This window comes from Vicugna pacos, chromosome 19 (assembly GCF_048564905.1).
Source record: "Vicugna pacos chromosome 19, VicPac4, whole genome shotgun sequence".
Lineage (NCBI taxonomy): Eukaryota > Metazoa > Chordata > Mammalia > Artiodactyla > Camelidae > Vicugna > Vicugna pacos.
The window spans coordinates 2,102,879-2,123,931 of record NC_133005.1 but is presented as its reverse complement, the minus strand read 5'-3'; the positions used below and the strand labels follow the sequence as shown (position 1 = coordinate 2,123,931).

Here is a 21,053-nt window from a genome sequence, read left to right as displayed (position 1 = left end):
CCTTTACCTTGGGGTTCTGTGAAGACCTTGGCCTTTCCCTGGCCCCTTATAGCTTGTTTTGTGGACAGAAGTGGATCAGAAATGTTGACCATGAAAATAATTACATAGTGTTTGGATTGCAGCGGAAATGGGAGGAAATAGTTGAATGTTAGGCTTCACGGATTTTGCATCAATGTCAGATTGTATCCCCATTTGATGTTATTTTTGAGCTCCGTGGCTGTGCTCATTTTTAAGAAGGTGTAAGTCGTGTGCCAGGTTCTCAAAGCCACTTTCTTCGTGAAGCCTTTGCTTCTCCATTCAACCAGACAGCCTCAGCATGGCGGGCAGAGACAGTGTGGCAAGACGCTAACATTTGTTAAATCTAAGCGTCAGATCATTTAAATTTTTTTCTGAATGCTCCAACTAGTTCATAAAAATTAAAACTTAAGAAACGCGCCGTTGAGCTAGCCGCCTCCCGGTGACGTAGTAGAGCACCGTTCTTCATACTTCTTGCCCTCCTGGGAGCCCTTCTTGGTGATGTGCCTGCTTGAGACTCTCGTCCGTTTTTCCGCAGGATGGTCTTTTTCTTTCTGCTCCGTAGGAGTTCTTTTATGCTCTGGGTGTGAGAGTTTTTGTACTGGAAATGTCTTTTCCTCTTGCCACCTTGCCTTTTCCCTTCAGGGTCACGTGAAGAGCAGAGGTTTACGCCGGCGTCCGGGGAGTGGGGGCGAAGGGCCTGTGGGGGTCCCTCGTGCTCTTCTCGTAGCTTTTCTGTAGGTCCTAAAATCACCCCAGTAAAACACGGAGGACAGAAACACTCCTAGATACTTGATGTATTTTGATGTTTTTGTAAGGAATATCTTGTGAATGCCATTCTCCGGTTGCTTGCTTCTGTATAAAGAGCTGATTTCTGAACATTGACTTTGTGTCCAGCAACCTCACTAAAATTCATTTATTCTGTAAGTTTGTATGTTCTTTCAGACTTTTTCTCTACTGAGCCATGTCTTCTGCAAATAGTGACAGTTTTATTCACTGTCTAATCTTAGTGCCTTTTGGTCTTTTTGCTTGACTGCACTGGCTGGGACCCTGGTGTGACTGGGTGTCGGTGGGGGGGGGCATCCTTGTTTCAGTCCCAGTCTGAAGGGGGAGCTAGTCCTGCTTCGCCGCTGAATGTGGTATTTGCTGCAGTGCTTTTGTTCATAAATAGCCTTTATTAGACTGAGGGGGTTTCCTTCTGTTCCTTGTTTCTAGTGGGATTTGAATTTTATCAAATGCTTTTCCTCCATTTCTTGGGATGGTAGTTTTTTTGTCGCATTCTGTTACATGGTGAATGACACAGGCTGGTTCTTGACTGTTAGACCGAGCTTGGCGTTGCTGGAATAAGCCTCATTCTTTGTGGACGTCGCCTTTTGGATGTCGCTGCCTTCTATGTGTCAGAATATTATGGGGTTTTTTTCATCTGTGTGTTACAAGAGATCAGTTTATAACTTTCTTCACACACTCTGGCCTCAGAAAACAAGCTAGGAGTGTTTCCTCCCTTCCTGTTCCCTGCTAAGGGCTACTTGACAGTTGAACGTGCAAAGTGAGGGTGAGAGAAGACTTGGGATGAGGCTCTTGGGTGCACTGTGGGCACTGGGGGGCGAAGGAGGCTTTTAGCAGAATTTGTAGTCTCTAATCTGGAGTGGTCACTGCAGGGAGCACGCTGGTCACAGCTGTGTGATTAGCACGGATAGATGCTGCCAAGTGCCAGGAAAGAAAGCTCCTGGTTCTGTGTTTTCCCAGTACTCTCTACGTACAGCTCAACGTAAGGTTTGGTTTTTCTTTTCTTTAAGTTTATTGTCGTTAGGATTTTTCTGACATTTTTATTTCATGGTCTCTTGTGACCTCTAGATTTCATGTTTATGCAGACAGAACTCATCCCTGCCTGTCCGCTGGCCAGTCGGTCTGTCCATCCACCCACCCATCCACCCACCTTACCCATCCATCCACTCACCTTACCCATCCACCCATCCATCCACCCACCTTACGCATCCACCCACCTTATCCATCCACCCACCTTACCCATCCACCCACCCATCCACCCATCCACCCACCCATCCATCCACTCACCTTACCCATCCACCCACCCATCCACCGACCCATCCACCCATCCATCCACCCACCTTACCCACCCAGCCATCCATCCATCATATTCATTCATCTCTCTGTGTCCTGTTCTAATTGTATCTGATCCCTCACACTTACGTGTATATTTATATGTATTTTTGAGTGCTAAATGTTGTACCCAAGACCTTTTCTTATTTTCTCCCCACAAATCTGTTTGTCAAGACACTTACTACCAAAGTACATGTGTTAATAAGTATGCTGTCTTGATTAGATGTGTGTAATAATGTGAATTCTAAACTTTGAAAATACTGAAAGTAGTTTGCAGAACCCCAGGCCTGCCTTCTTGAGACCCTGAGCTTCGGAGACGGCTCTCCTCTGGCCCTCCCGACATGAAATGACCTGGAGCCACGTCAGCGGGCAGCACGCGCCCTGGAGCTGCCGAGAGCGCGGGGGGCTGAGAGCACGGCGGCCCTGCGGCCTCGGGCGGCTTCTGCCGGCAGAAGCCCCCGCGCGCTCGTCTCTCCGGCGCGGAGCGCGCCCGCCTCCCAGGAACGCCGGGGCCGTGGGCTCACGCCAAGCGCTTGGAGCAGTGCCTAGCGCGCGGGCAGTACTGCGCAAGCGCCCAGGGAGAAAAGGTCCGCGTCCCTCTTCATAGAGTTTTGAACTTTAACATTTGGTTAGACACTGTTTTGGAAAGTTGAGCTCTGAACCGTTTCTGCAGCCTTTTAGTTTCAGTGTCACAGCTGCTCCTCACGTGGTGCAGAGTTACGCCCAAGCAGAGCCTTGGTGACACTGCCAGCTCTGTCCAGTGTCTGCCGCAGGCACTCCTCTCGGTCGCTCTCGGGCTTGGCTGCGATGTGTCCGTTTTGGGCCGATGGCGACGGTCCGGGCGCGGGGACGCGGCGCCGAGCGCTCGGCGTGAGTGGGGCGGCCGCGTGTGCAGCGCGGGGAGCGGGGTCCGTCTCGCCGCGCTCCAGTCGGGAAGCCTGTGCGGGAGCCGCGTGTGGGGAGGGGTCGCTGACCGCAGGTGCGTCAGGTGCGCGGGGTCTTCTGTGACGGCCGCGCTGGGGAGGGAAGCTGTGGCTCGAGGAGCTGTGGGCGAAGGCTTGGTGCCTGTGGCCTCAGAGCGTGAGGAACGGATACGCTGTTCAAGACCAGAGGGCGAAAGCCGCTGTCGCTTGTCCCCTGGCTGGCACCTGTCTGAAGTGCAGTTCCCTGCCTCAAGAGTTTTTCGTCCCTCTCAGGCGGAGCTCCTGCTAGAGCCGCACAAACGGAGGAGGATGGGCTTGTTTTACATTCCACTTCATTACTTCTCAGCCAGGAAGTACTCCTGCTTTACGAACACTTAAGGGCCACATATATTGCTCAGAGCCACATGAAGAGATTTGCTTAGAGGCAGCCTTGAAGCTCGTCTTTGATCCTTTTTATTTTTTCTTTTTTGGATTGAAAGCAAGAGATATTTAAATGTGTGACAGAGTTTTTTTTTTTAAGTCTTAGCAAATTTTGCTTAGGTTTTAAACAAAAAAACTATAGTTTTTGCTTGTGCCAAGCTTACGTGAAAGAGAAAATTATCCCGAAGGTGAGAAATAGTAAAAGCAAAACAGGGCGGGAAGCCCCAGGCATATGGGACTTGACGGGGGGACTTTGGCCGCCGTCTAGGCACTTACCGGTGTGTGGTCAGACTACCGAGAAGCGTCCCCCTCCAAACAAGAACGATTTGTACTTGGCGAGCTGTACTTTCCGGTTCCACTTAGAAGCTCTGTTGTGCTCAGCCTAACACGTGGCACATTGGGACCTGACGAACATGTACTCTGGATGGTGAGGGCTTGCCCTCCACTGACACGGTTCTGGGAGGAAAGGCACCTGCTCTTTCCCTGCCTTCATTTTTTATAAAACACTAGGGTAAACATTTCTGAAGACTTTTCTTAATGTAAATGTGTTTTAACATTTCTTAGGGATCCTATGCGGATGCTTTTATTGGTACCACGGAGGGAGCATGTGTCCCGTGAGGGTACCGTATGCAGAGGCACTGTGCAACCAGAATCGTGGCATTAAGTCTTCGTGGTAAAAAGGGGCACGTTCCCAGGGGACCGCCGTGCCTCCGGGATAGGAACGCGCAGAGCGAGGCAGGGATCTGCGTGAAAGTCACTGTGTTTCTTTTCTGACTTCTGTTACGTTAGTTAATTTTGTATATGTAAGACATGAAAATGAAATGCTTCTGGGAACATTTTAACCGATTTTCACTAACCTGGCTTTTGTACACCACCTGAGTAGTTACGGCCTACAAATTCAGCCAAGCAGTGATCAGAAAAAGTGGCCCAAGTGCTGGGTTTCCTTTCACTAGATTGCTTTCCCGGAGCTCAGGGACAGTCACGATGCATCGCAGTAAGTGTGTCCTGAGTTTTCCCATAGAAGGAAACCGCACAGGCGAGATGATTCTGTCTTGTAAGAGTTTCTGGTTTTTCTCTCTTCTAATTGTGCCTTCTGACAGTGTACGTCTGCATAGTGGATCAGAAGTTACTCGGCCTGGGCTGGGGCCCTGGCCCCGCTTCCTGGCGGTGAGGTGGCTTCCGTCCAGGCTTCGAGCATGCGGTGACCATGGCTGTGAGGCCTCCTCAGCGTTGCTCTCGGCTTGAGCGCCACCCGTCTGGTTGTTAAGAGAGAAGCGGGGCCTCATCCAGGTCGGCCAGGGATGCTGCCTTCTCCCAGCTCAGAATGCAAGACGGTGGTGAAGGCTTCCCGCTCGCCCTGGCCGGGGACCTGGAGGCCGTGGCTGCGGGTGGCGGCTCTTGGCGGCAGCTCCCCAGGGGTGGTTTGCCCACAGAGGGGCCTTCGTGCAGGCCGGCACCGCGGCCAAGGCGAGGCGGAGAAAGCCCAGAGCAGAGGAGCCCAGTGCTCCCGGCTGCGCGCGCTGTCGGCGCCGTGGACCTTACTCATCCAGTCTCCTTCGCGGGGGTTTAGAGCACGGTGCTGCTTTCCTTCCCTTTTTCTATTCTTCAAGGAAACCCAGATAGCAGTTTTGGGTTCCTAACCAGAGATAAGCTTTCATTTCTTCTTTCCTTTAAGAAAGTAATTTCGAAAAGCATGTTTCTAGTTTGTGTTTCCATTAAATGTGAGCCTGAATACATTATGGTTAGCCTGTTGTCCCTGGGTCTCGGGAGTCTGGAGGAGGTTCCTGTCCTTACACGGAGACCTCATTAGACAACTCCTGGAACAGCTGTTTTAATTAGGTCACACTCAGACCCTGCTGGAGGGTGGCTGAGGTGACTGGGACTGGGGACCAGAATGGCGGTTGTTTGACATCAGCCTGCTGACCCATCACACCGTTTACACAGAGGGCCAGCAGCCTCTTCCTTGCAGTTGGATGTTGCCAGCTTAGCTCTGTGTTAGGGGAAGAGGTTTGACTGTCAGAAAACAATAGGAAAGTGGGCAGTCCCTTTATGAACATGTCTCCTGGCCTGTGCTGGAGAGAGAGCTGTCTGCTTCCTGTTAACAGAGCCAGGCAAGTCAGGGCTCTCATAAAGTGGGCATGTTTGGGGCAAATGTTAGGATTTCTATTAAAGTTACTCTTCATTCAGTTTGTATTTATGAATAAAACTGAAATCCCTTTTGTACGGCATTCAAAATATAAATGTAAAAAAAAATGTACCTTTACACACACACACACACACAGCAAGGGGGAGAGAAATGTGTAAGTTTAATGACCGTGGCTTCTGAAACTGTTCATTCAGCAAAGGGAAAGTAATGTAACGATCAAATGTGCTGACTCTGTTGGTTCCGTGTCTTTTGACATTTCCAATTTATGTAGTTATGCTAGTTATTTAGTTTATAGTCTGTCTCCATTTTTTTCAAGAATTTTTCATTATAAGATATGTGGGTAGCTGAATAGTGATTACTTGTCAAAAAAAAAAAGTATCCTGTTTAACCCTTTCCTGTTTGCCTTCCAGATATGAGGCCCCCGGATTCCTGGCGGGGTCCTCCTCCACTTTTCCAGCAGCAAAGATTTGACAGGTAATATTGAAGCAAACACGACTTTCAAATGCTTTTTCACACCAGCCTTTGAGCTTTGGGCATTCTCGGTGGTTTGAAGCACACCTTCTTCTCCCTCTGGATAGAGTCTCGTGTGCGCGTCCTTAGGGAAATAGCTGGTTTGCACGTTGGAGTAGGACTCGTGTGCATACGCTTCCCTACTTTTCTTGGTTCTTGGCCTTTATTTTATTGAAGCTTTTGAGGTGCCCTGAAAAATGCAACACAGAGAGCTTAAAATTGTATTAGGTTTTGGTCAGGCTAAACAAATTTCTTTTTAGAAGTTCTGTGCAGCTTAATGAGGCATAACTAATGGTGTTCCACTTCTATCATCTCTGCGCCGGCGACACAGCGTCAGTACAGACCAGCCATTGATTCTCGCTGCAGACCTCTTGAAGTCCTAATCAGCTTCTTTGGTGCAGCTTTTTCAGGGCCGACAGGCCTATTGTGGTGCAGTGTCACTGCAGGGCAGTAGTTATTAGTTGCCACTGAAAACAGTTTCTTTAACTACTTAAGGCTGAACTGAATTAAACGCAGAAGGGTCTCAGGAGAGGATTATGGGATCTGCAGTCTAATAAGGCCGGCGGACTGGAAGGAATGTGACATGGTTTAATAAGGAGGGATGTTTGACATGTGTTCTTCCATTGATAAGTTGTGTACTCCGGAGTCAGGTGGTTTCTGCGCGACCTGACAGCTAGGCGTGCCATGAATAATTATATTAACATCTGAAGAATAATTTTTTAAGGGCAGCTTTAAAGTCCATCGTTTCACGCTGGTTTTGCCAGCATCAGTAAATGCTGAAATGAATTTAAGCCCCGTCATAGTAAGGCTTCTCTCTCAGCCCTCCAGTTCTGTTCTGTTCTGTTCTCTCCTTGCATTTTAGTGGTCTGATCTGTTCACATCTGAAAATGAGTCAAGTGTTGTTCTTTGAACAGGGTTACAGCCTGTTTGCCCTTGAAGAAAATTTTTCTTTAGCGACTCCAAAACTTGATTTCATTATTTTTTCCAAGAAGATAAAAGAAATTGTTATTTGGTTGTTTATTAATAGTACCAGCTATTTGGTGCAAGCTGCATTTTGATTTAAAAACTGATACCGCCTGTATTTACGTTTTGTGTTCGGCATGAATGCTTAAAGTGCACAGTATATACTATTTCAGCATCTTCAGAGTAGCACCATTTTCAAACAAATTAAATCCATAAGGGGTAAATTTTTCCTCAATTACATATTATCACATTCAAACTGATCTCACTTTAAATAACTTTCTGCATTACGTTTGTCGTTTGATTTTAAAATTTGGTTTCCCCACTTTGTTGCTTGCTTTTTCCCCCATATTATTTTTAATCACTGATACTTACCATCTGCTTCTGAAGTGCCAGCCCTGGGCTAACATGCTTTTAGAAACGCGAGTTCCCTGACTTCCCTCGCAGCCCTGTGAAGTCGATGTTGGTGTTTCTACAGATGGGGAGACTGAGGCCCACAAAAGTGCGGCAGTTAATCTGAGGTCTTTCTTCCATAGCATTCTTTACCAAGGAACTGTTCCCTGGAACAAAACTCCTTGGGACAACTGACTCCAGAGTCATATTATGTAAAACCTCCGGACTTGTCAGGAGGCGGAGGAGCCCCTCCCCGCCCCCCGGCCCCAGGCACCTTCCTCAGTCCCAGAGCTCGCCTTCCTTCTACACAGAGCAGATTTCCTTACGGTCACCACTGTGTGTCCTGACACCCTTTGTCTTTGTCCTGACCCACGTACTGTCTTCCTGACCAACTCTGAGCCCAACAGATTAGGGACAAGTTTGGGGGACATTTTTGATTTAATTTTACTCGGAAACTGAAATCACACCATAATGCAAAAGTTAAATGTGAGCAAAACAGAATCTTACGTCTTACATTGTGGTCATTTAAGAAATACACCGTTTATTCGTAAAGAAAACAGCACTTGAGCGCAGCCTCCACCTCCTGCACCGCCGGCCGCTCAGCGCGCGCAGGAAGCCCCTCGCGAAGCCCCGCCGCGCGGGCAGCGCCCTCACCGCTGGCCTCACGAGGCGCAGAGTCACTTTGACTTGGCTGAGGTGTCACAGCTGGTGGACAGAATTCTTACTAGGACCGGGTTTACTGACTGTTATTATTAGTTCAGTGCTTTTCCACTGCACTCTTCTGAGCTTTTGGTTGAGAACCCTGTTGGAGAAGAAAACTTTGTACCTTTTTTAAAAAAAACTACATTGTTTCTTGAGTTATTTCCTACTTTGAGATAAAATTTATAATTCATAAATTCATTTCACTTCACAATACACGGGGAACACCCTGGCCTCGCCCCCCCACCTCCCCACAGCGACACCCGGCAACCGCGGTGTGGGTGCTGGGCGGGGCCGCACCTGCCCCCGCCTCTGTCTCCTTCTTGCCAGTGGAGGAGGCTCTTTTCCGGCCAGATCCAAGGTGGCTGTTCCATTTTCATTGTACAGGTGCTAAGCTCAGTTAGTCACAGAAGAGTTTTAAAAGCTGATTTGCCGTACTTGCAAATTAGAAATGCCCCAGAGGGTAGCGCGTAGCCGTGGCGCATGGCCAGCTGCTTTCCAAAACAGTGGCTTAGAAATTTAAGATTATTGTTGCCGTTCCTCATTCCAAACGCCTCATGTAAGTTGCCCCCGTCCACTTAAAACGTGTCATTCTCAGTGCTTCCATCCCAGATTTAAAGTGTATTTTCCAGGGCAAATTTCAGCTTGTAAGTATTTGCAAACAAAAAGGAGAACTTTGTGCTTTTAAACTGTGGCTTTTTTCCTAACATTTTTAGAACAAAATCACTTAAAATTGCATTTATAATGTGTTTTATCCAAACCAGCAGATCTTCCTGAAACTCAAGTGAGTCTTATCGTTGTAAAACCAAAAAGAAGAATAGATCACATTTAATCCAGTGTGTGGGCTGCACTGCTGTCTGGCAGTGGCTCTTGCCTTAATGGCCCGGTTTCAATGCACCTCCTTGGTCACAGCGTAAACCTTGAGCCTGCAGTCCTGCAGAGGCCAGGCAGACCACGCCGCTCTCTCTGTGTGGAGCTGCTCTTGCTAAACAGATGAGGCAGTCTTGCTAAAATACCTTTGTATCAGGGAATGCAAAAGCTAACTGGCAGCCCTGAACATATGCGTATTCTTTCTGAGACACAGATTTTTCATTTCATTTTATTTCACTTGTATTTATTATAAAGCAAATTATATTATTAGGACTGTGGTTTCACCACTAACCATGAAGAACAGCACTGGCCTTTCTAGAGTCCTTTGGAGAGCTGTTCTGGGCTCATCACACAAAGTAATGATCTTTGGTGTTTAAAGAAAAAGGGCAAGCGCCACAGGAAGGGAGGAGGGGAGAGGGTGGAGAGGGTGGACTCGGGCTTGAATGGCTGTGAGGAGAGCGCACTGCCCGGTGAGCCCAGCTTCGCCACCCCCCCCCCGCCCCGAGACCTGGGAAGGGAGATGCATGTGCTAACGTGGTTGTAGCTGCTCCCAGCTGGTCAGAGCTTCAGCCCATTTAAAGTTTTATTGTAGCTCCTCCCAGTGTCAGTAATGGCCCCAAAGCTTCTAATGTTAAAACGTACTGGAGGATCCTGCTTCTGCTTATTCTGTGCAGTGACTGTTCTATAAGGTGGAAGTTGAGGAAAATGCGCCAAGGATGTCTTGCGTGGTGATTGCCTTTAGAGGGTAGATCTTTGCTGGATTATTTACATGATAGTTTTAAATTGTTATGATTTGATAACATCATACCTGTTGCTTTGTATCTGCAAAGTTAAAATAGGCACTTGAAGACAATTAAAACATTTCTTTTGACTAGTAACCTGGGCCGGCACACTGGGTTACAACGGCTGTTGAATGTGTTCCCGTGTAAGCTGCACACCCAGTGCCAGTCAGCCCAGGCCAATTAGTGCTCATGTTGCTAGGTCACCGTGGTCAATTGAAAGCTGCATCAATAGAACTTGAAAAGGTTTCCTCCCGATCAGACCTTCTGACATATTGAGCAGAATAATGGATGGGAAAAAACAGCCAAGGTCCCTACCCTGGATTCAAAATACTCAGCAGTAAGAATTCATTTGCAACCTGCAATTAACTAGAAAGAATAGACTCCAAGAACGAGCCTGGACTTTTTCAGAAATAAAGCCTCATTCTCCTGTCTTGTACATGTTTACTCTTCGGATAGCATCTCACAGGTTGCCAGCTTGGTGATCTTGGGTCCGAATCTTTAAGTGACTGAAAAAGGAAATTTTACAGTTGAAGGCAAACAAAATATTTTTTTTAGTCAGACCTTTCTGATTCAAGTGGGTTTAAACACCCTTTTAAATAGTCTGATACTTCGTGAAACACCTTAAACCACAGTAGGTACGAGGGACACAAAGCCCACTCTGGTGCCGCGCATCACACACAACGGCTGCAGGCGGGCGGGGTCGGCTAGAGTTTGGGGAGGATACCCGCCAGTTTTTAGGCTTTGACTGTGTGATGCACGTGGCTTTTAATGCAGACGTTATGCTTTTCCACAGAGGTGTTGGGGCTGAACCTCTGCTGCCGTGGAACCGTATGCTCCAGACCCAAAACGCAGCCTTCCAGCCAAGCCAGTACCAGATGCTCGCGGGGCCGGGCGGGTACCCACCCCGACGCGACGATCGCGGGGGGAGACAGGTGACGCAGCGCGGGTGTGGGTGGAAGCTTGCTGCTCCCTTTGCCATGCCTCTTGGGACTCCTTTTTTTTAAATATTTCAATTAAAACAGCTCGATAAGGTGTTGGTAGAATAGCTCGGCGGAACTTGGATCCCTCGTTAAAAATGTATATACGTGGTGAGTATCTGCCCCCTAAATACGTTCTACCTTGAGGATGCTGAAGAATTTTCAGACCAGAAGCCCCTTTACTCACAACAGTCTGACACTTAGTGTGCTAAACACGGGCCTCACCAAAACGCATTGCTTATCCTTTAAGGAAGTCGCTTTTTGTTTTAATAGAAACTAGATCTCCCAAAATAAATGGTAATTTTCTAGAAGCTGAAAGTAACATCACACCTTTCAGCTCCTTATTCCTCCTAGAAGTTTTCTGTCTTCATTCGTTTGCTCTCTCTCTTCATGGACAGAAATCTCCTGCATGATTTTCCATACACGTTTTGCTGTTTTCACTAGACTTAAACAGCTGTGTCTACTTGAGTGAGCACGGCAGCTCCTGGGCAGAGGCAGCCCACGCGAGCTCATTTCCTTCTCTTTCTAGCATCCAGTTTTAGCAGCGTTTAAGCCTAAGGACTGTTTGCCTGGCCATTTGCAGCCTGGCCAGTATTCACATGCTCTCTCATCAGATCCTTGCCAGAGGGCGGGGCCCGAGCGCTGGGGCGCAGGGCGCGTGGTGTCGGCGGGCCAGCACCTGCGGCCACCTGCCCTGCTCTTCGAGCTGCTCGCCTGGCGCCGCCTGTGGGGCCACGGGCATTCGTTATTCTTCCGGCCCAGGGTCTTGCCGTGTGTACCTTTGCTCTGACAGCTAAGAAAAGTCTTTTTTTTTTCACACATTTTTGGTGTGTTCATAGAAGTCTCAGTTCACTTTACAAGAAAGTAATCATCTTGTCTTTCGAGAAAATTTTATTCTAGTTCTTTAGAATCATTTCATAGACTATTACTATGAATACTGATGGCCCAGAATCACTAACACTGGTGTCAGCAGAGCCAGTAGGCCGAGACCGTTTATGGTACAGGTGGCACTCAGCGACCTAGAAAATGCACACTGCTGAAAGGGAGGCGTGCCACAGCTGCAGGAAGCCCTGGAGAGCGGGCCGTGCTGTCAGCTTGGCTTCCAAGTCAGGAGTTAAAACTTAAACCTCTTGCTGTTTGGCGGCAGAGCTGGGACGTCTGTGACCCCTGCCCCCGCTTCATCGCCTCTCCTGCCTCCTTTAGGGGAGACCTTCCCTTTAAAGGGGCTCTGCTGCTACAGGAGGTAAAATTCTTCTTCACTGAGAAGACATAAACCAGTTGGTACATTTATAATTCTTTTAAGACTTTTTGGAAGTACATGTTTCTGCTGAGATTTTTTTAATTAAATCACAATTTTGAAGCACTATTAAATTATAAAAGTTCATTGTTAAAAATGAAATTATGATTTCACTGCATTTTTAGTGGAGTTATATGGCTAAAGAAAGCCTTAGCCTACATACTGTGGCCTTGAGGGTCTGCACATCCTCATCCTGTACTGTGAACCAGTGAAGTGCCCTGGGTGACCGCAGGGGGACGGGTCCATGTCAGAATCCCAGAGGCCTGAGGGGCATGGTGACGGGGGAGGCGGCACGTCTTGTCTGTAGGCTGTACAGAAATGGGATTTGCAAGCATATGAGGAAATATGTTGCCAGTAATTGATGATGTAATGAGCTGACGTGGTACGCTCTATTATTTATAGCTTAACAAACAAAAAAATGCCTGTAATTAATAGCTCATTAGGCCTCAGCTGCAGCAGCCAGGCCCCTGCCTTGGTTAAGCACGAGGACTTTCTGGAGGTGGTGCGGGCGCCTCACACCGCAGTGTGGCTTGAATTGCTGTGGGGGGTAGGGAGGAGGGAGGGCCTGCACAGGACACTTGACTGTCCTTCATTTGTGTGCATTTTAAGGAATTTCTTAAGCACTTGTTGAGGCTTGTTTGGTTAGTAGTCAGTGATGGCATTTATGCTAATGTCCACCTTTGCAGCCAGCTTCCTGTGAAGCTGCAGACCAAAGCACCTGTTTGTGGAAGCCCCCACGTGCCGTACCTTTAAGACACAGCCACCTTTTTGATGGTGTGTCTTTCCATGGAGAAGTGAGATTGATTTCTTTGCAGGGGTGTTAATCCAGAAACTAAACTCTTCATTTATTTTGCTTTTCTTTTTTTTTCCCCCAGGGATATCCCAGAGAAGGAAGGAAATACCCTTTGCCACCGCCCTCGGGAAGATACAGTTGGAATTAGGGTTTTGTAAAGCTTTCCCAAATCCTTTCATCAGTTCTACAATTTTATGCTATTTGTGGAAAGATTTCTTTCTCAAGTAGTAGTTTTTAATAAAACTACAGTACTTTGTGTATTTCTTTTAACTGTGTATATTTCTACTGATCCGATCTCACTGTTTTATGTTGCTTTCCAAAGGTGTGTGTTGCATAATGCAGTGGATCTGAATTTATTATTGCTTGTAAAACACATTTGGTGGAACAGGAATACTGGTTTTTCATTATGGCTAAAAATCAAACCAGCTGTGGATTTCAGAACACAGTGTATTCTAGATCATCTAAGAGCCATGCTGATTTTTAATGCACAGGAATTAGGTATGAACTCTTGAGCTGGAACCCTCAGCCAACTAGAGTGTATATTGTTCAGTATTTCTTTGGGAACATTTCATTAACGTACTTGTCATATGGAAATTTCTGGACTTTAGTAAAAAAAAAGACAAAACAAAAAACAAAACATTCCAGTCTCTTTTGTTGTTGTTGTTTTACAGTATTTCAACTTTGAAAATCTTGGCCAAGCATATGGTTTCTTTAAATGGATATTTCAGAAAACAGTTCATTTCTACAATTAGATGTCAAGAGAAAGCAGTGCAGAAGTAGCCTTTGAGAGGCCGTGGGCAGCAGGGCGGCCCAGCCAGCCTGTGTGTTAGCGTGTGTGTCCGCGGCTGCTCTGGCCAGCCGTGCGGTCTCTGTGAGAGCAAATCGTTCACGTTTCGTAGATTCCATGTGGACTTGTGCTGCAGTTTAAAGGACTTGGTTTAAATCTTTAAGAGAAGTTGGAAAGTTCGGGGATTGGGTGAGTGAATTGCTGGGAGAGACTGAGGTGCAGACTTCCCAGGTACGACGTGGACGAGCTGCGGGGTGAGATGTACACCGTGGGGAATGCACTCATCATAATGCGGCGCCTTTGTACCGTGACGCCGGAACCTGCGTGCTGATCACTGCGCGGCGCGTAGACGCCTCAAATACCTGCGGACCTGGAGCCAACACAGTGCGTAGGCCAGTTACACTGCAGTTGGGAAAGTGCACAGAACACAGTGGGAGGGCATGAAAAAAAAGAGAAAACTTGGAAAGTTTAATTCCTAGCTAAATAGTCTATGCTGCTTGGCATATATTTTGCATTATTTCACAAGAGATTTCAGTTTGTACTCATTTTTTTCCTGCTACTAAGCACACTGTGATTCTTTACATTTGTGCTTGCAGGTCACACACAGCACTTCATATGCATTTTTCATTTGCCACAAAAAACTTAGAAGCACGTATAACGACTTGCTGCTGTTTCCATTTTTCCATTCTAGCCTCAGACTGTGAAATAAGGCTTCTCTTTGACTTTCTGACTTAGGACATTTTTGCTTTAATAGTCAACAAAGGCACACTTGTTACTCTTAAATCTATTTGGAAAAAAAAATCCCACCTTAACCTTGGATAGGAAGGTATTTTGAAGCTACTGTGTTCATTGCTGCTGATGGGTGAGTAGAGCAGGGTTCTTTATTGTTGCGATAAAGAGTCTCTCCACTGGGAGTTAACACACCCGTTACATACTTCCTTCACGGTACGCTAAAGTGGTGGTAATGTCTCTGTTAAGCTATCTTGCAGATGATAAAAAGGTGTGGCACCTAAACCAGGCGTCGCCTATTGCAAAGAAGCCCATGTTAACGTCTCGCTGTGTGGAGCCTCACGCGTACCCCTGCCCACACCTCCACGCGACCTCCATTTTCTCGGGTCTTTACTTTTGGTCTGGTTTAATTTTGTCCTAAGCTATCCTGTGTCTGTAAAACAACCGTTTTTGACTTGGTTTTCCACCATTCCATGTAACAGAAAGCCTGATGGAAAACTGACCCCCTCTGGCCGGCGGTGAGCCCTCACCTCCGGACCTGCTAACCCTTCACCCTCGCTTCCTTCTCTCTCTCCATCTCGTTCCAACTTGTCCCCACTTTTGAATCTTCTAGAAAGATGCCCTGTCACTTCAACAAGTAAACACTTTTTACAACTTTAAATGCACTGTTTAAAGCTATAAATATCACGGCCATATTCGGATGTAAATGAAATCAACGGGTCAGTTTTATTCAATTAACTATACGCCATCATGTTGTCTTTAAGTGGGGCCAAGTCTTTCGGGGCCTCATCTAAGACTGAAGAATCTCCGAACGTGGGAATAGCCCGACCTTATCGTGGCGCTGAGAGCCCCTGATGAGCCCTTGTCATCCCCGCAAAGACCAAGTGAGGTTTGGGCACAAGGCGGTCCGCGCGCTGCCGTCCGGTGGCCGTGCGCGCCTAGGAGGCCGGCGGCTGCGCGACCGACGGGCGGAGGGCGCGGCTCGTCCCGCGCATCCGCCTCCCCCCGCCACCCCTGGGCGCGGCGCGGCCGCTTCTCCCCCGGCCCCGCGCCGTCTCCGCTTCCCGCGCGGGTGCAAACACCGCACCTGCTGCCGAGGCTGCTGCTGTTCTACGTTCCAAGTCTGCGCGGAAGCGAATTCAGCTGCGCTTCCAAATCGAGGATGGAGACATCCTCCGAAGTCCGCTGGAGCCCCACCCCCACTCGCGGGCGGGAGCGGCTGCCCCCAGAGCCACGGGGAGCCGGGCCCGCCAGACCCCTGCTCACCGGGGGAGTCGAACCAGCGAAACGACAAACGGCCCGTTCTCGATGGATTTCTTGCGCGCTCGCCTGCGTTGCTTGTTTCCTGATACTGCATCCATGGACTGAGGGCCAAAGAGGGAACATGCTTCAGTTTCTGGGTGTGAAATGGGGATACAGCCATTCACTGCTGCAAAATAGTCTGCTAGAAATGCCTAAACAATTACTGAAAAAGGAGGTTACGTGGAATTTAAAAAAACTGAAAGAAAAGGCATTTCATTCAATTGCAGATGAACATTCTAAAGCAAAAAATAAATGAAACCAAAAAACCTCTCTCAGAAGCTTCCTTTACCTCTGGACTTAATAAAAGTGATCTTGAAATCAGAGTTATCTCAATACTTACTGGAGAGCGAATTCCCGACCAGACGGGCACGCATTTCCCAGCCTTCCAGTCTTCTTTGCCTCTTCTCCAGATGCTCACGAGTTCTCACTGGCAGTAAGAGTCTATTTATTTCTAATAAGATGTATCTCATTGGATTTGGGCATGGCAAGTAGCGGTATTTTTAAAAACTGGACTTAATTAACATACAGGGTTTTATCCACTCATGTTAGTGTTATGTTAAGCAGCTGGGCAGCATCATTCATGGTTTGAACTACATCTGAAATTTATTTTGCTACCAAATAGTGCATTGCTTTATGCACAAATTCATAACTAAAAATGCAACCTGTGGGTCTTGGTCATTATGGTTCACAAATTTATTCTAGAAGTTTTTCTAAACCATCACTACTCAATGCAGCTAACAAAGCGAGTCTTCAGAAGGTGCTTGCATTTACCAAACAGGATTGTGTCTCTGATTTGCTTTAAATTGAAAGTAAACAGTCAATAGCTGAATGGAGTTTGAACACAACATCTGTGTTGTTAAAAGTCTGATTGACTACTTGTTCTGAACATTAGGTTTGAGTTCTAAGCAAAGCCTTAAACAGAAGACAGCTGGGTTACACCCCCCTCCCATCCTTCCAGATACAAAGCACTCTTCCTGTGCCGTCAGCGTTGCGCGAACGCACGCGCACACGCACGCACGCACGCACTTTATATCCCAACACAGATTTCAGAAAAGTACCTGCAGTCCCTGCTGTTCCTCTCTGCAACTTTGATCCTGGATTTTGGTTTCTGTGCTTCAATTGGTGAAGAACAAGTTAGATTGCCATAAACCCCCAAAACATTTAGGAAAGTCTCACATCTGCAGTTAGCATTTCTGAAACCTAGTTTTGCTGCAGCCTCTGCTAAACCATGGAGGGGCTTTGTTCCTCTCAGACCCTGCGCCAGCCCTCGCTCTTAGCTGTGAAGACACTTATCCTCCTCTTCAGTTAATGAGTTTCACCTAGTCTGGCCGCTTGTGTTTTTATAAAAGATCTGCAAAGCACTAATTGCTAAAGAAGAAAAAAGCTCTTGTTTTGCATTCATCAGAATGTGGAATTCTATAGTGAAAACATTTCCTATTTCAATGTTTCAAAACTCAAATTTATCCTAATTTCAGGATGTGCACACGTACACTCAGCACGTTCCTGGGTGCAGAATGTTAAGCCCTCCAGCAGTTTCTTCTGGCTTGGGTCCTTTACTATTTAAAAGAATGCTGAAAGGAAAAAGTTGTGCCTACACCAAATACACGTCCAGAAAATATTGCATAAAGAAGGCTGTTTCTTTTTAATGATCTTTTTGATAGAGAGTTCACTTAGTCTCAGTGGTTTTTGTTCCAGAAATTAATTATCAAGGAAAAAGCTGTCCGTGCAGACCTTTTTCTTCAAATATGTTACTTGGAGCCTCTAGTCCATAAGCCTTTTTTTTTTTTAAGTAGTGGGCTATACAGAAAAAAATTACAAGCCATGTGAACTTCTGGAATACGTTTTCTCAAAGTAAAATTTCAGAATTCTGGTACCACTAGGAGGGAATCAAATCGATATAAACAAGCATTTTGAAGTTTGGCACAGCAGTAATTGTCACGCTAGCTTGGTTAACATTTTGAAAGTCAATTCCATTAATATGCAAAAACCCAAGTTGGAGGAATTTTCTGTGGGTGTATTGCATCATTTTCACATTACTGTTTCTGCAAGAATTATTTCTAAGATGTTTTAAAAGTCAGTTCTCATTTTATAAAACTGCATTCACAGTCCCTTGATAAAGGCTTACCCCCTTGCCCTTGTGGTTTTTTTCCCTTCGTGAAAGGAACTGGACTTTATTGTTGTTATTTACTATACAACATGCATTTTGAGAACGCGCAACTTCTAAAACACCTTCTTAAGAATGCACTTAAGAAAACACCCAAACAACAAAGTGAAATAAAATACTTCAAACTGTAATTCTAAAACTTTGAACGTATAAGAAGTCTAGGGTCTCTGGTAACTCTTTGGACCATTTACGAATCACACTGTATCCACATCATGTCTTGACTTTTCATCCATTTCACAAGCTCACGTTCTTCAGCTTTAATTTTTTAAACTGAGCTCTGTTGTCACTTCATGCCAAATAGTGTGAACCAAAACAAAGCTGTACAACTTAGTGAAAAAGAAATGACCACTTGACTTTTACCAAAAAAAAGCATTTAAGGTTCTTTTAAGTTATATTTAAATATCCTTTGAAACATAGGAAATATAAATTGGCATATTAAAGAGTAAATATATTATTTGTACAAGAAAACAACAAAATCGGTGTGCAACCCCTTTTAAGTTCTAAATATGAGGAAATTATAAATACTTATTCTTTACATACTGATTACAATTCAGTAACACCTTATTCTCTTCCTTCTTTAGGTATGCTTTGAAATGTAGATTAATTGATGTCTATTTTAGCAACTTTGCGTACCGGTCCTAGTGTTTTACCAAGGTGTTCACATTCAGACAAGCAAACGCTTTAGAAAGAGCACATAACATGCCTGCAGAAGGCAAGGGCGTACTTATTTCGTCCGTTGATTCTGGGAGGCCAGTTTCCGTACAAAAAGTAGTTTACAACCTTTCCTTCTTTTGATGAGCTGCGTCCTGGGGGAGGGAAATCCTCTTTTAGGGTAATATACAAACACTCATTTGCCAGATAATGATCAAAACATTGAAAAATCAGCATTAAATTAAAAAAGCTGTACCGATCTGTATAAGCAGTGTTCTGATTATGTTTATTCCATTTCTCTAAGTGGCAGTAATTCCTCGGCAATAATGTTGCTGTGTGCGTGATCCACCTTGAGCTACAGTTCAATTTACTTTCCAAACATTAGTGAAATTGCACTTAAAGGGGGAGGGGCTTCGAAAATTAATCTCCCAAGATAAGTTCCACTTCAAGAAGAATTAAATCGTTAAAGCTGGGTTGATTTTTAGAGCTACAAACACCAAGTTTCCAACGCTTAAAGCTCTGAGAGCTCTGGCTAGGAACGCGGTGGATGTGGACTCAGCCGGCTTTTCACGTAACTTAGGAACCTCAGGGCCTCCCGGCGAGATTTTCATCCTTCAGCCCTGGGGCTGTCGCTGTCCCCACCCCCAGCCCGGAGGCTCCGAGCCTGCCCGTCCCCGGGACGCGTTCGTTCTCTTCCGATCGCCGCGTGCACAGTCCGCTCGGGCGCGTCTCCCGTCGGCCCGCGCCGTGGCTCGCAGGCCCTCCGGGCCGCAGGCCGGACCCCGCCGGGCGCCCGCGCGGTCACCACGTCCTGCCGTAGAGCAGGTTGGCGCCCAGCACGCCGCCGCCGTAGTCCCCGGCCGCCGCGGGGTCCAGGGCCGCCAGGCCGCCCCCCGGGCCGTGCAGCGCGGGCGGGCTGGGCGACAGCTCCTCCAGCTCGGGCGTCGGCGCGGGCGGCTGCGGGCCGGCCTGGCCGGGCGTCGGCGGGCCCGCGCCGTTCGGGCAGGGCTTGCCGTCCTTGACCAGCACGGGCACGGCCACGCGGCGCGGGGACGGCGGCGGCGCGCCCAGGCCGGCCTCCTGCTGCAGCTGCTGCGCCGCCTTGTCCTTGGCCTGCCGCTTCATCTTGTAGCGGTGGTTCTGAAACCAGATCTTCACCTGCGTCGGCGTCAGGTGGATCATGCTGGCCAGGTGCTCGCGCTCGGGGGCCGACAGGTACTTCTGCTGCTTGAAGCGCCGCTCCAGCTCGTAGACCTGCGCCTGCGAGAAGAGCACCCGCCGCTTCCTCCTGGGCGCCGCCGCCGCCGCGTGCAGGGGCGCCAGCGACTTGGCGGCGTCCGCGATGCCCGTCAGCGACCCCATGCCGGCCACGTTCACGCCCGCCGACGGCCCCATGAACCTGGAGACTGGGGAGGGGCCCGAGGGGAAGGCCGGTCAGCCAGCGGGGCTCTGGCCGGGCCCCTGCGCCCCCCGCGCGCCCCCGGCCGGGCCCCTGCGCCCCCACCCCGCGCGCCCCGGGACCCAGGACCCCCCGCGCGTCCCCGGCCGGGCCCCTGCGCCCCCCGCGCGCCCCGCGCGCCCCGCGCTGCGGCGGGAAGAGCCCGCGCCGTCCGCTGCCCTGCGTCCCGCGCTCCTGGCCCCGCTCACTTGACGAGTAGCGCGGGTCCGCGTTGGCGCCGTACCAGCCGCCGGCCGCGCCGCCCCGCATGCCGTCCGCGTAGGCGGGCAGCTCGCCCACGCTGCCCAGGCCGCCGTTGCAGTAGCCGCCCACGGCGCCGTGCGGGAACTGCGAGACGCCCGGCGGCATGTGGTAGGTGGCGGCCGCGGCCGCCGCCGCCGCCGCCGCCGCCGCTGCCGCCGCCGCCGCCGCCGCGTTGTGGCCCGCCATGGCGTGCGGGGGCTGCATGCCCGCCGCCTGCGAGGAGGGCCCGGGCGGCGGCGCGCGGTAGGCGGCGGCCGCGGCCCCCAGGGGCGCCCCCAGGCCGGGCGGCGCGCCGTCCATGGCGCCGCCGAACTTCTTGTAGGTCTCCTCGATGGGGCTCAGGATGTCGGACACGGAGAAGGGCGTCGTGTGCTTGGGGCTCAACGACATGGCTCGGCGGACGGCCAGGTAGGGGGGCCCCGGGCGCGCGCGGGCGGGACGCGGCGGCCGCTGGTGGCCGCCACCTCGGCCGCGGCGGCAGCGCCTGGGACCAGGAGTCGGCGGCGCGGCGACCCCCCGAGCTGCGGGATCTGGGGTTTATTTTAGTCCGGCGCCAGGTTTACGACAGACTCGGGGGCGGAGCAACATCCCAAACGAGCAAACAATGGTCATTGACATCTTTTTCTCTCTCACCCCCACCTCCCCACAGTGCAGGCAAAAAAGGTAAAGGGGGCAGTTGGCTGTTCCTTGCGAAGATCACCCCCCTTTGCTTTCTCCATCTTTCCCTCCCCTATCCCGGTGGTCACCCCCGCCCTCGAGCCCCAGAATCAGAAACTCCGAGGCGAGGCCGGCGTCGAGGCTTGGTGTGAAACGCT

At 48.9% G+C, this 21,053-nt stretch overlaps 2 protein-coding genes across 2 annotated transcripts in view; one reads left to right on the top strand and one right to left on the bottom strand.

Moving 5' to 3' along the window:
• XRN2 (5'-3' exoribonuclease 2) overlaps window positions 1-13,163 on the top strand; it is a 64,728-nt gene extending 51,565 nt beyond the window's left edge. Inside the window, exons 28-30 of the mRNA XM_072943690.1 lie at window positions 6,033-6,096; window positions 10,630-10,768; window positions 12,986-13,163. Of these exons, the coding sequence (XP_072799791.1) occupies window positions 6,033-6,096; window positions 10,630-10,768; window positions 12,986-13,051 (269 nt within the window). The 3' untranslated portion in view covers window positions 13,052-13,163. The remainder of the gene's footprint in view (window positions 1-6,032; window positions 6,097-10,629; window positions 10,769-12,985) is intronic.
• A 6,174-nt stretch (window positions 13,164-19,337) lies between these two features.
• NKX2-4 (NK2 homeobox 4) lies at window positions 19,338-20,628 on the bottom strand. Its single transcript, XM_072943547.1, has 2 exons — window positions 20,184-20,628; window positions 19,338-19,942 (listed from the first exon to the last, which is right to left on the bottom strand). The coding sequence occupies exons 1-2, from the start codon at window positions 20,626-20,628 to the stop codon at window positions 19,338-19,340; spliced, it is 1,050 nt and encodes a 349-aa protein (XP_072799648.1).
• Between the last annotated feature and the right edge of the window lie 425 nt (window positions 20,629-21,053).

Bases quoted from the DNA above. Each gene is read 5' to 3' on its own strand.
- NKX2-4 (XM_072943547.1), bottom strand. From the start codon at position 20,628: ATGTCGTTGAGCCCCAAGCACACGACGCCCTTCTCCGTGTCCGACATC. The intron at 19,943-20,183 runs GTGAGCGGGGCC...GCCCCTCCCCAG, and splicing joins GGACCCGCGCTACTCGTCAA to TCTCCAGGTTCATGGGGCCG.